At 44.9% G+C, this 13,361-nt stretch overlaps 2 protein-coding genes across 4 annotated transcripts in view; one reads left to right on the top strand and one right to left on the bottom strand.

The window, feature by feature from the left end:
• LOC143297411 (15-hydroxyprostaglandin dehydrogenase [NAD(+)]-like) overlaps nt 1-572 on the bottom strand; it is a 15,305-nt gene extending 14,733 nt beyond the window's left edge. The window contains exon 1 of the mRNA XM_076609752.1: nt 347-572. Within this exon, the coding sequence (XP_076465867.1) occupies nt 347-439 (93 nt within the window). The 5' untranslated portion in view covers nt 440-572. The remainder of the gene's footprint in view (nt 1-346) is intronic.
• Nucleotides 548-12,630, top strand: LOC143297412 (uncharacterized). 3 transcript variants are annotated; one of them, XM_076609753.1, is made up of 4 exons: nt 548-616; nt 3,008-3,126; nt 4,084-4,524; nt 8,911-12,630. In XM_076609753.1, exons 2-4 carry the CDS (start codon nt 3,088-3,090, stop codon nt 9,088-9,090), a joined length of 660 nt encoding a protein of 219 aa, XP_076465868.1. In that variant the 5' UTR covers nt 548-616; nt 3,008-3,087; the 3' UTR covers nt 9,091-12,630. The 3 variants fall into 3 exon arrangements, with proteins under 3 accessions (XP_076465868.1, XP_076465870.1, XP_076465869.1); XM_076609755.1 differs by having other exon boundaries at nt 581-616; nt 3,023-3,126; XM_076609754.1 differs by lacking the exon at nt 548-616 and adding an exon at nt 847-981.
• The last annotated feature ends 731 nt before the right edge of the window (nt 12,631-13,361 follow it).

The following is a 13,361-nucleotide window of genomic DNA, read 5'->3' as shown; positions in this document are numbered from 1 at the left end:
ACTGCTGATCGTGGCCAAGGCGTCGGCGCGGAGGGGCTGGGCGCAGGCTGGCTTTGATGCCAGGTCGTTGTGGATCTTATACAGGATGGATAGGCGTGCTGTACGTCGTAAGTCCTGGAGGCTGGGCCACTTCAGTTCTTCAAGCATGGCGGTGGGGCTAGAGGTGTTGTGATAGCGCCTCATCACGAAACCGCTTCAAACTTGCTGATGTTCTGCTCGGTGTGTGGATCCCAGATGCTGCTGGCGTACTCCAGGATGGGTCGCACGAAGGCTTATAGGCCATTCCCTTGATCTTCACTAAAACTACACAGACGCCCGGACCTAACCTTCCACCCATACATATTACCTTTGCTCCTTTCTTCAGCAAAGCCTCTGAAAAGGCTTTTCCAAGACCTTGCGCTGCCCCAGTGATGAGTGCCACTTTTCCTGTCAAAGACATCTTGATGTTGTTCGTCAACAACAAGTTCGAAAGTCGAGTTGCGGAAACGAGCACAAGGGTCACATTCTCAAGTAGCCTTACTCTCAGTTGGAGAAGTTCTGAATCTGCTGGTTTATAGTTGGTGGCGCACAAAGACGGTCTGCAAGATCGAAGGACTGCAAAGCCGTTCAGTGCATGGTGAGTTTCCGGGTATTATCGACAAGATTACTTCTTCTTCCGTGAAGTCTCCTCAGTCTTGTTGATTCAGTATTTCTGCTTGGGTTTTCCGGTCTGAGAAGAGCCGTGCGTCTTTCTTGAGGGGTGCAACACTAGTGTTGGATGTTCTTTGGTGCTTTATGAAGCTCCAGAACTTTTTGTTCTTAGTTGCTTGTGGCCGTTGCTCCTCCTCTTCGAAAGTATCGTTGAGGTAGCTCCAGTAGTTCCGTCTCAGTTGTCAAGATTACTGGGAAAGCTGATCAACTGAAAAGTGTAGTGGAATGCGCACGCGCACTTTTGTATCGTTTGACACACGTGGACATAATATAATAGGTAAAGCCAATCAGGTGAGTGGGGGTGATTTAGAGAACGTTTTTCTATTTAGATGAAAATATTTTTCTTAAAATATAAAAAGCATTGGTTAGATCACGCATACAATAAGGTAATGTGTGACACCCATACCGCAACTGGGTCAAGACTAAGAGAGAATCTACAGCTTTTCAAAGGGTGCAAAAAAGAGCAACTAGATTGATAAAAGAATGCATATCTATGAGCTACCATTACCAACAGGGATGTGAATATCAATATCTGCATTCACTAAAGGGTACTCCATTTAACAAACCCAGTAAAACACAAGAATTTTGATTGCCACTAGGCTTCATCAAGGGAAATGCACCACACTACCGCAGTACCGGTAACCCAGCTGTGTATGATGTGGTCGCATCACCGGACGACCAAGCCCACCTACAACAGAATCTTGACCAGCTTGCTGTGTGGGAGAAGAGATGGGACATGGTTTTCATCCAGGGAAATGCACCACACTACAGGTAACCTGTAGCAGAAACGGCTTACCTCAACCCCAGTACCAGTTATAATGACACACATTAGAAACTGTAAACAGCATTAAATGTCTTGGACTGATGTTTACCAAAGATCACAATTGGAATGAACAGATCAACAATGTTTGCTCAAAAGCCAACAAGACCCTCAGCTTCTTAAGATGAAATCTAAAAATCAGCTCCTGGGGAATCAAAGAGACAGCATACAAGACCCTTGTACGACCCATCATGGAATATGCTGCAACAGTCTGGGACCCCCACACGCAGGAGAGTATGGATAAGATGGAGGCTGTCCAGTGCAGAGCAGCACGCTTCATCTTGAGGCACTATCGTAACACCTCCAGCGAATCAGACATGATTGATGAACTACAATGGCCCTTGCTCCAGGACAGATGTCGAACTGCCTGCCTCGCTATGTTGTACAAAATTCAGCATGAAATGGTATGCACGAACAGCATGAACCAAAAGATGGAGCCTGCCCTAGCCCGACAGAGGAGAGGCCACAACCATCAATACACCTAACCAAGATGTCGCACACAATATCAGCAACAGTCCTTCCTACCAAGAACAATCCGAGACTGGAACAGCCTGCCCCAGAGCGTCATGGAGGCCACAACTATTGACACCTTCGTGTCAAAGGCCTTTTTTTGGGGGGGAGGGGGGGGTTTGGGGAGGGGGTGTGTGCTTCCGATCTCCTCCAAAGTGACAGAATAATCAACTGGTTGATTGTGGTTGCTTCCCTGGAAGAAGAAGAAGACTGTGTACACTTTATTACTCTGCCATGTTGTACTACTGCTGCTGCTACTACTACTACTGCTGCTGCTGCTACTGCTACGTACTGCTGCTGCTGTTACTTCTACTATTCTGTGGTATGATTATATTGATGATGCGATGTTTTTGTACATGTGCTCATTGACATTTGTCCATGTGGGCATGGGCCGCACTTACAATTTTCATTTTTTGTTATCTGTGTAATACTATATAGAGTAGACCTTATCTTATGATCTGGTTACATGTGTGTATCATTGTATGCAAGGAAAGGCATGCACATGTGTGAGTGTGTGTGTGTGTGTGTGTGTGTGTGTGTGTGTGTGTGTAAAAAAATGCTTTTCTAAAGTCTTAAATCATCTTTTTCTTTTTTTTCTTTTTTTTTTTTTTGATTAGCAGCTAAATATCAGAATTCTCATTAAAACATAACAACATTCTACAAATTTGTCAAGCTTTCTTTATGAAATCTTGGATGATAAAATATGTTCATGCAGTTTAAACATAAAGTGCATTGTTTCTGCTTAATGTAATTACGAGTACATTTTATATACTAAAATTCCAAGTACTTACAGAAAACAACAGATATAGACACACATGAACAACTCATCAAGGATATGTTAATCATCTAACCATATGGGCAATCTCTCACATGTGTATACATTACACTGATAGTGATGTCACACTTTAAACATCAACTCACATCGGAACACTCATACACTGATACAGTGATAATACCCACTTGTAATGTTGACTCTGTCTTCATCAGTATCTCTGGCAGAAGTGGTGGTACTCTGTGAGAGCAGAACTTAGAGAAGGGACTGGTGCTGCCACAAACCCAGAACCACAATGCCACAGGACAGAAAGGACTCCTCAGCTGCTGACACAGTGAGTGATTTGAAAGTTGACCTTTTGTGTAGAAAGACTTGGATCAACCAGTAAAAGATAAGAGTTTGAAGGGCCAGTCTCTTCTTCCACAGGTTTATTTTTATGGCACAGTCAACTATCAGAAAGTCAGTTCAGTGTTGTAACATCATCTTTCTTCTGGCTGTTTATGCTTCAGTTTGGTTTGTTACTGTGTGGCCTTGTAAACTGAGTCTAACATCAAGAGTGACTGTCAGCACTAAATCATGAAAGACCCCCCCCCTCCCAGCCCCCCCAACCCCACCCCCTCATTGCTTGAAGGTAGAGGATTTAGGTTTACCTTTTCATTGTTGAAGTGATTGTGAATAATACATGGAATTGGCTTCTATTAACTGTTTTGCGATAGAGTTACCATTATATTTGAAATGCCATGGTACACCGCAGATATTCATAGATATTGGTAGTGTATGGAAGCACTTGTGACAATGTAAGTGTTTATCTTCAGAAACAAGCAGATCTGCAGAGAAAAAAGCCATTCATCTTGTTTCATTTGTAAAAAATAGAGTCCGCTCAGATGTTTGTCTGTTTAGCTTCAGAGTTATAGGAAGGAATATATTGTCTCTGTTAAAACTGTGGGTCCCATCCAGCACATAGAGCACAGGTAGAAATACTGACTGTATGTTACATTGTGAAATAGGTTTCTTTTGTAACACTTTGTGGGATGTAGATGAAGAGACTGAAGTTCTAAATGAAACGAAAGCTGAAGGTCACATGTCTTGGGTTTATGTGGTCTGTTGTTAAAGATAAAGAAAAGAAAGTTCACTTAATTGTTTTTTTCTTTTAAAGAATATGATTGAACTTGTCTTTCGATGGACAAATTTCAGTGAACTGTACTCAAGTTGGAAAACAAACAGTGCAATATGGAAAAACGTTGAACAGGCACAAAACATTTAGGTGTATATTTTAGTGACTTATTTTCAGACAAAGAACACATTAGCAGAGCTGCTGCCAGGTCCAGACCCTACCCCTCCTCCCAAGACCCCCACGCCGACCAACAAGAATGGCAACAGCAACAACAATGGGGGCAACAACAACAACTGCCGCAACAGTATGATGGTGCAGAACCCTTTTGACGACGCCCACCCCCGCCCCTCCCCAGTCATGATGCAGTCCATGCAGATGCGCCCTGGCCACCCCCAGGGACCTCACATGCCTCCGGGACATCATGGGCTTCAGGGACCTCCAGGACCTCACCCCCAGGGACCTCACGGGCCCCACGGGCCGCAGTGTGGGGGCATGCACCCGGGCATGATGCATGCCGGGCCAGGGGGCAAGATGTACCCCCCCAACCAGCCCATGATCTTCAATGCCTCCAACCCCAGCGCTCCCCCTATCTACCCCTGTGGGGTCTGTCACAAAGAGGTAGGTAGGACGGAACCCTGAACACATGTGTGTGGTGTGGTATGTGTGTGCATGCAGTCTGCCACACTGTGAGTCAGTATCAGCTTTGGGAGGTCCAGGGGGGTTAGGGGGTGCACGGGAGGGGTAGTACTTCTAGAAGGGGGGCTTGTCATGCTCTTCCAGGAGTGGTTCATCCTCTATTCGTCCCCACCGGCACCCAGCTCTCACCTATGGGTCCTAGAAGCTGCTAGTATGCGGCAGCGCCCAACCCCCGGGCAACGGTTTTGACAGGCTGGCTAAACTAGGTGGGGGTAGCTGATGGGTCTCAAACTCTCGGTGAGTTAGGGCTTGTCTACCCAAGCATGTGAAGACTGGATCTGGCGGACTCTGCGGAAGAAACCTTCATGGTTCAACGGAGAGGAAGGCAGTTGCAGCAGAGCACTGTGGAGTGCTGAGGGCAGGATGAGGCACATAGGACATCCTGGTCATCCACTGCATTCGTTTACATCTCCAGTCATCTTGACCTCGTCTTGCCACTGGATACAGACAGTCTTGGACAAGAGAGTGAGGTCAACAGTGCGCAACTCCTCCTCACTATAAACAAAGTCATTGTGCAAGTCATCAGTCATCCTTCATCCCATACCATCATTTTCCCCAAGCCCTGTGGTGACAGGCGAGCGACGAAGCGACAGGTGTGGGTACATTGGCAGTCGTTAACGTGGACCTGCACACAGGTGGCTCAGGCCATAGGGTCGTTTTTCACCGACTGGAGCAGTGGTGGAGATGGGCAGCCCCCTGAGCGACTGAGCAGCCCTCTTCAGGACAGCACTGCTCACCTCCATGGCATGAGGAAGGGGCTAGAAAAGGTGTCCTAAACATTGCCTGCTCCACACCACCCTAGTCAGCATACCGCGGCTGACAGGGACCCTACTCAAGTGGTTGACACACAAAGGAAAGAAAGAAGAAAAGAAGAAAACAAGGAACACCCCATTGACCATTGCCACATGGAACGTGTGTATGCTTCTGGACGGAGGCAACGCAGACAGACCAAAGGAGTGAACGATTGCCTGATGACGATGAAACTCCCAATATGCAACGGGAAGAAGTTTACCACCATTGTCAGCACCTATGCGCCCACCATAACCAACCCGGATGAGATCAAGGACAAGTTCTACGAGGACCTGAACGCTGTCATCACTGCTGTTCCCAACGCAGACAAGCTCATCATTCTTGGTGACTTTAACGCGAGAGTTGGCTGTGACAGCACCTCCTGGGAAGGCGTGATTGGGAAGCATGGGGTTGGCAACTGTAACAGCAATGGTCAACTACTTCTCCAGACATGAGCCGAGCACGACCTTCTTATCACAAACACTGTCTTCTGCCTCCCTACCCGTAACAGGACGTCATGGATGCATCCTCGCTCTGGGCATTGGCATCTCATCGACTTTGTCGTCATCAGGAAGAGGGACAGGCAGGACGTACGAGTCACGGGGGCCATGTGTGGCGCCGAGTGGTGGACAGACCACCGCCTTATCGTCTCCAAACTCAACCTCCGCATCCAGCCCAAGAGACAGCCTCAGGGCATGAAAGCACCCAAACGCCTGAATTTCAGCAAGCTGGAGCTAGGCAACATCAAGCAGACCTTTGCTGACACCCTGGAGGAACGCCTTGAGTCCACTGTGCTGGACAACCAGAATGTGGAGGCAGCATGGGGTGCACTGCATGAGACGGTGTACAATGCCATGGAGTGCCTGGGGCCTTCTGCCAGGAAGCACAAAGACTGGTTTGAGGAGAACTGCACTGAGATCAAGCAGCTGCTGGAAGACAAACGCCAAGCCTACAGAGCCCACATTGAAGATCCCAAGTCACTGTCAAAGAAAGACATACTGAAGAGCGCACGCAGCACCATCCAGCTGAAGCTGCGGCAGATGAAGGATTCCTGGTTGAGCAACAAAGCTGATGAGATCCAGGGCTTTGCAGACAGGAACGACATGAAGAACTTCTATAATGGCCTGAAAGAAGTCTACGGTCCCACCACCTCCGGATCTGCTCCACTCCTCAGTGCTGATGGTTCTACCCTGATCAGTGACAAGGACGGAATCCTTGAGAGATGGGCTGAACACTTTGACAGCGTACTGAACCTCCCTTCCACCATCAATGGTGCCAGTCAGTGAGTCGTTAGATGCCATTCCAATTTTGGAGGAGACCCAGAAAGCTATCCATCTGCTATCCAATGGCAAAGCCTCTGGCTCAGACTCCATTCCAGCTGAGGTCTACAAAGAAGGTGGTATGGCGCTGACTGAGAAGCTTCATCAGCTGTTCCAGCTCATCTGGCAGCATGAGGCAGTTCCACAGAACTTCAAAGACGCTTCCATCATCCACCTGTACAAGCGCAAAGGAAATTGTCAGGCCTGTGACAACCATCATGGAATATCCCTGCTGTCCGTTGCAGGCAAGACTCTGGCCAGAGTGCTACTCAACCGTCTCGTAGCGCACCTTGAGCAAGGTCTCCTACCAGAGAGCCAGTGTGGCTTCCGGAAAGAACGCGGGACTATCGACATGGTGTTTGCTGCCAGGCAGCTCCAGGAGAAGTGTCAGGAACAGAACTCCGACCTTTACTCCACCTATGTCTATCTGACCAAGGCCTTCGATACTGTTAGCAGAGATGGCCTTTGGAGAATCATGGTGAAGTACGGATGTCCCAGAAAGTTCATTACCATCATACGGCAACTACACGATGGGATGCTGGCCCGAGTCCAAGACAACGGAGAGACTTCAGAACCATTCCCTGTCTCCAACGGAGTCAAGCAAGGGTGTGTTCTTGCCCCCACCCTGTTCAGTCTCATGTTTTCAGCAATGCTGACAGATGCCTTCAGAGACGCTGACGTAGGCATTGGCATCAGGTACTGCACAGATAGCTCACTCTTCAACCTCAGGAGGCTTCAAGCAAAAACCAAGGTGAGGACAGACACTGTCAACGACTTCCTGTTTGCTGATGACTGTGCTCTCAACGCTGCCTCCGAAGCTGACATGCAACACAGTGTCGACAAGTTCTCTGCTGTCTGTGACAACTTTGGCCTCACAATCAGCACAAAGAAGACTGAGGTGATGCACCAGCCAGCTACAGGAAAGCCTTACGTTGAACCAAACATCTTCATCAGTGGGCAATGACTGAACGTGGTGGACAAGTTCACATACCTGGGCAGTACACTCTCTCGCACAGTTGTCATCGACGACGAGGTGAATGCCAGACTCGCCAAAGCCAGCGCTGCCTTCGGCAGACTCCATAAGAACGTTCGGAATAGGAGAGGCATCACCCTGGAGACGAAGCTCAAACTATACAAGGCCATAGTTCTCACCACACTGCTCTATGGATGTGAATCATGGACGGTCTACAAACGCCACGCCAAAAAGCTGAACCACTTCCACACCACCAGCCTCAGAAAACTTCTCAGCATAAAGTGGCAAGAGAAGATCCCTGACACAGAGGTGCTCACTCGTGCAAACTTGCCCAGCATCTACACCATCTTGATGCAGGCCATGTAGTTCGCATGCCAGACCACCAGCTCCCCAAGAAACTGCTGTACGGCGAACTCCAACATGGCAAGCGCTCCCATGGAGGCCAAAAGAAGCGCTTCAAAGACACTCTGAAAGCTTCTCTGAAGGCCTTCAGGATCAGCCACGACACATGGGAGCTGAATGCAATAGACAGACCAAAGTGGTGTTCAGCTGTCCACAAAGGCGCCAAATCCTGTGAGGCCAACAGAATCGGTGCAGCAGAGCAACGCAGACAGGCCAGGAAAAGCAGTGCCAGCAAGTCCCTGACAGCCGCCACCATCCCCTGTCCACACTGCGTCAGAACCTTCCGGGCGCGGATTGGCCTGACCAGTCATCTGTGCACCCACAGAACCCAACCCACCTACCCCCAGGATGACTAGATGGTCCTCGTCGATCCCGACAGACGAACCACACACACACACATCAGCTTTGGGAGGTCCAGGGGGTTGGGGAAGCTGTTGATAGTGAATTGCTCTTTTCCTGGGATGTTTGCATGCGTTTGTGGGTGTGCACAAGTTGGCTGAATGTGGCGCATTTTAGGTTATTTTATTTCAATCATTTGCCTTCTACGTATCTTTCAGTTTATTATGTTTTACAATATTTCGCCTTTATTTATTATACTTTGTTTGCTTATTTCATTCTGTTTCATGTTAATTCTATTTCATTTCATGCAAATGCTTTACACAAACTTAGGGTAGGCTCTTAAGGCCTGACCAGCATGTTGGGTTTCTGCATAGATCAGGCATCAGCCCTTTTTTGAAATTTTTTTTTTTTTACATTGATGTGTCCAGCATATGTTGATCAGACTGCACACTTTGACCTTTCTTTTGAAACTGAACCTGTGTGCAGGTCCATGAAAATGACCAAGCCATCCTTTGTGAGAGTGGCTGCAACTTCTGGTTCCACCGTGTGTGCGTGGGACTGACAGAGGACGCTTTCCGCATGCTGAAGTCTGAGGTGTATGCGGAGTGGGTGTGTGATCGCTGCTTCACCACCAAAAACATTGCCTTGGTCAAATACAAACCATAGAAAGCAGTGCACCACAACACTTGGTTGTAGATGTTTGTATGTGTGTATGTTTATGGGTTTTTTTTTTTGGTGTTGTTGTTTTGCTGCCCCCCTCTTCCAGTGATTCTTGGCAGCGTTGCTCTCATGTTGTTCATCTCAGCTGCAGAAATGAAAGTGTGTCCTGATATTGTGGAAATCCTGTTTACAGAAGTCTACTTCAGATCATTGCCCAATTGGTGATTTTATATTGGGGTAGTTTTTGCAAACTGTTTTGTTAAATTGCTGTTTCAAGGCATCATGATATAACAGTTTCAGCTTTAGTCATGCCATCTTGAAACAGCAATTATATTTTATATGTATTTTTTTTAAAGTTTGTGCACAAGGGGAAAAAAGGAACAAAGATTTTAAACAGGTTGCACTGTCTGCATAACATAGTTCCAGCTGCATGTTAACATGAAAACAAAGGTTTGTATTCAGTGGAATAGGTTTGTATCAAAATTGTATGCCAAAGCCAGGTTATTCAAGTTTTTTAAAGTTTCTTTTTTTTCTTAATTGTAGAAAATGACATTCATTTTTCTACGTATTTAAGATTTTACCTGTAAAAACATGAACAGACTTGTAAAAGTTGTTCATTTTAGTGAATCTTACTGGGGAAAAAAATCATCATTGCTGTCAGAGGTTGGTAAAGCAGAGCAGCAACATTTTCCATCTGAATCCAAATTGAAAGCAAGTAATGATTAAAAAAAAAAAAAAAAAAAAAATCCCAACATAATCTTGACAGAAATCATGGTTATCACCTGTGTAGCAGGCAATGATTCTTTCAATGGTCAAAAGCCTGTGCTAAAAATACTCTGCCATTCTTCCAGGTTCATGACACAGTAATTTAAAACTTTTAACATTTGTTTTACAGTTTTGTTTTTTTATTTAATTGTTTTCTAAAAGTTTTAAATTTTGTGATTAAAATCTCTATAGACCCTGAAAATGGTAACTAGTTTTTGTCTTCAGAACTGAATTTTCACACAGGAAGACAGTTAAACACGAAATAAGTAGCCTGACAGGGATCAGTCTTAGACTTTTGAGAACTGTTATCTCAAGAACACCTGGACACACTTGCTTTCCAGTACTTTCCACAAAGAGCCAAACTCACTGGAGCATGTATACATGGTGTGCATTGTGCATAATAAGACAGTCATAATGCCTTACTGAGATTTTCGTTTTTGCTTCCTATTTTGGGTGGGTGGGGGTGTTTTTAGGTGTGTTTTTTTTTTCCATTTGTCCTTCACAAGCTTCTTCAGTGTGGTTTCTGAGTAATGAAGATATCTACCTTCTTTTTCTGTGTTTTTTTTGTTTTTTTGGATGTGTTGTATTTTTCTGTGTGAAGTTGGGCTGCTTTCCCCAGGTAGAGCATATCATTACAGTGCAGCTCCATCCTTTTTTTCTTTCCTTTTTTTTAATTGCCTGCAAGTGTATACACTTTTCCAATCAAAGTGGATTTTGTTGTTGTTGAAATTTGCTAGGGCCAACCCTTTTGTTGCTGTGGGTTCTATTACATGCACAAAGTTCATGCTAGGATAGGACTTTTGATTTATCATCTCATCCAAATGAATAGCATCCAGACCACCACTCAAGGTCCAGAGGGGGTAGAAAATAATGTTGAGTGTGGGATTCAATCCTCTGTGCTCAATCCAAAATGGACGAGTGGCCACCACTCCACAACGTTGCTGTTCCCCAGCAAGAAACTGGACTGGTGCTGCAAACATTGTGTTTGTGTGAAAGGTGGAGCAGAATGGTATGTAAAAACTTTAAGCAAAAGGAGGGGTGCAGTATGTACTCGGACCAAAGTTGGAGCTATATGTTTTGCTGAACTGCTGGGCGGAACAGGTTTAGCTCATACATGCCTACTGAGTACCATTCTGGAATGGTGGTTTTTGTTGTGGAAACTTGGAAAAATCGATGACATGTATGTTACGGCCTTGGGTCGTGTGTTAGGCTTAAAAACAACAACAGAGATGTAAATGAGGCACTGTTGTTCTTGGGTGGATTAACCTTACAGCGGATAGAAAGTTGTAATTCAAACAGTATGCACAAGCATTAGTCTGTAGCCGGCTACAGAAGAGTCAAAAGTTATGAGAAAGCGTGCTCAACTGAAAAGATGGCCAGCTGTCACAAGTGAATGTGTGAGACAGAGGTTGGGATGGGGGGGGTTCAAGATGAAGAGGAAACTCTCACCACAACCCCCACACCGCCCCACCCCCGCCCCCCGAAAAATCTTACAGATCCTCAGGGAATAATACAGTGAATCATGTTTACAAGGACAGAAAAAGGAAACTTATTTTGTGCACTCTCTGCAAGTGTGAAGTCTCCATCAGTTAAGTGACCATGATTGTTGTCATCATGTTGAATCAAACAAGAATATAGCGTGTTCCTGAAAAGTCTTGGAAATTTGATTGCTTCTGGGTTTTTTTCTTATATGTCACCTGATCCTGATGGTAAGGTTTTGAGGTACTCATGTATGTCAGCTTCTCTGTTTGAAACGAATTGTCCTTTTGTATGAATGTTTCTGGTTTGCTTCCAAGATGTATTTGTGGTGTGCGATAAGAGTGAACTGATCTTTGGCAGCATCTTGAGAGAACTCTACGCAGCACAAGTCTTTTTTTTTTTTTTGCAGCGTAAAATAAGTGTTGTTATGAAGTCTGCATGTATACATTATTATGAAAATATACTTATGTGTGAGAGTATTATTTTGTGTGTGTGAGTGAGAGCATGTGTAGGTGTTTATTATACTCTGCATAAGTATGTGGCTTGTGGATAAGGGGGGAAAGAGTTTCTGCCTGACTAGCATCATGATAAAGGTAAGAGCTGCAATCACTGCATAAGCCGTGATCATGTAAAAATAAGACTGCCAGTGTCAAAATGACTCGGAAAGAAATTTTATGTCCATATGAGCGTGTTCACACATTGTTTCCTCTGTTGAAGTTGATGTGGATTTTTTTTTTTTTTTTTTTTTTAAGAAAAAAAAGTCATGGATAGCTCTGTATATTGGTGTGTTTTTCCCCCCTAGCTTCTAGACATCAATCAAATAGAGATAAGTAATGTTAATGGCTTGTTGGTGAACCAAATGAACTCTCCACAAAGTTGACTGGTGCTATGTAAATGTGATTAAGCTACATATATGGTGTAATAATTATGTGGCCTGGTTTGCTTTCCTTTTAAATTTAATTCTTTCATACAAGTGACGTGCAAGTCTCCTGTGTGTATTTTCTTGGAACTTTTCTCTTTTAATTCTTGCCCATGACTTGATGAAGTCATTTCAAGCGTGACTATAATTTTATACAGTAATTGTAAGTGGGAGAAGAAGCAAAATGTTAATAGGATGGTTGTGAGTTCAGTCATTTGTCAGTGTCTGTGGCAAAGTCAAGAAAAGACAGCAGAATAATAGTCCTGGAAACCCCCTTGACTGCTGAACCTAGGTGAAAGAGAGAGTCCAGCACTGACAAGCTTACTCTTCATCAGTGGTCAAGAGAATGAGAGAGAGAGAGAGAGAGAGAGAGTGTGTGTGTGTGTGTGTGAAAAAGGTGATTTATTTGGACAGGATTTAGCAAGAATGGTCAGAAGATGCAAGACGTAGGAATAAGTGGGTTACAAATGAAGTATGGTAAAGTTTATATGGAATCACGCTGCTTCAGGCAGTTGATATTTTGAAACAGGGGTCTGTTTGATGGTCTCTTCACGTCCTATCATGAATTGCTTCTTTAGCAAGACTGGTCAGAAGATGCAAAACATAGGAATAAGTGGGTTACAACAGGCGAAAGAAACTCCATGGAGAAGGTGCTTTCTGTTTCATTGGACCTGTCATCTGGAACAAACTCCCTTATTCTGTCCGACACGCTCAGTCTTTGGGCCTCATTCAAATCAGGTCTCCAAACTCACCTTTTCCACAGTTGTTTTGACTAGTTTTCCTGCCCTGTGTGTCTGTCTGCAATTGTTGGTGGGTGGAGAGAGCAATGGGGCTGTATTGGTATGCATGCCTGGTGTGTGTGTGTGTGTGTGTGTGTCAGTGTGTGATCTGTTTATTTTGTGATGCGTAAAGGCAAATGAATGTTATGAAGTGTGTCTGCATCAATGTATGTATAATTGTATTTGTAAATGCTCTGGGCTTTCCGGAGATAGGGCGTCCAAATATTCATTATTATTATTATTAATGAAGTACAGTAAAGTTTATAAGGAATCATGCCGCTTCAGGTAGTTAATATTTTGAAACAGGGGTCTGTTTAAGGGTCTCTTCACGTTCT

Source organism: Babylonia areolata, chromosome 22 (assembly GCF_041734735.1).
Source record: "Babylonia areolata isolate BAREFJ2019XMU chromosome 22, ASM4173473v1, whole genome shotgun sequence".
Taxonomy (NCBI): domain Eukaryota; kingdom Metazoa; phylum Mollusca; class Gastropoda; order Neogastropoda; family Buccinidae; genus Babylonia; species Babylonia areolata.
Note: the sequence above shows the minus strand (reverse complement) of the source record. Positions and strands in the feature narration are given on the sequence as shown.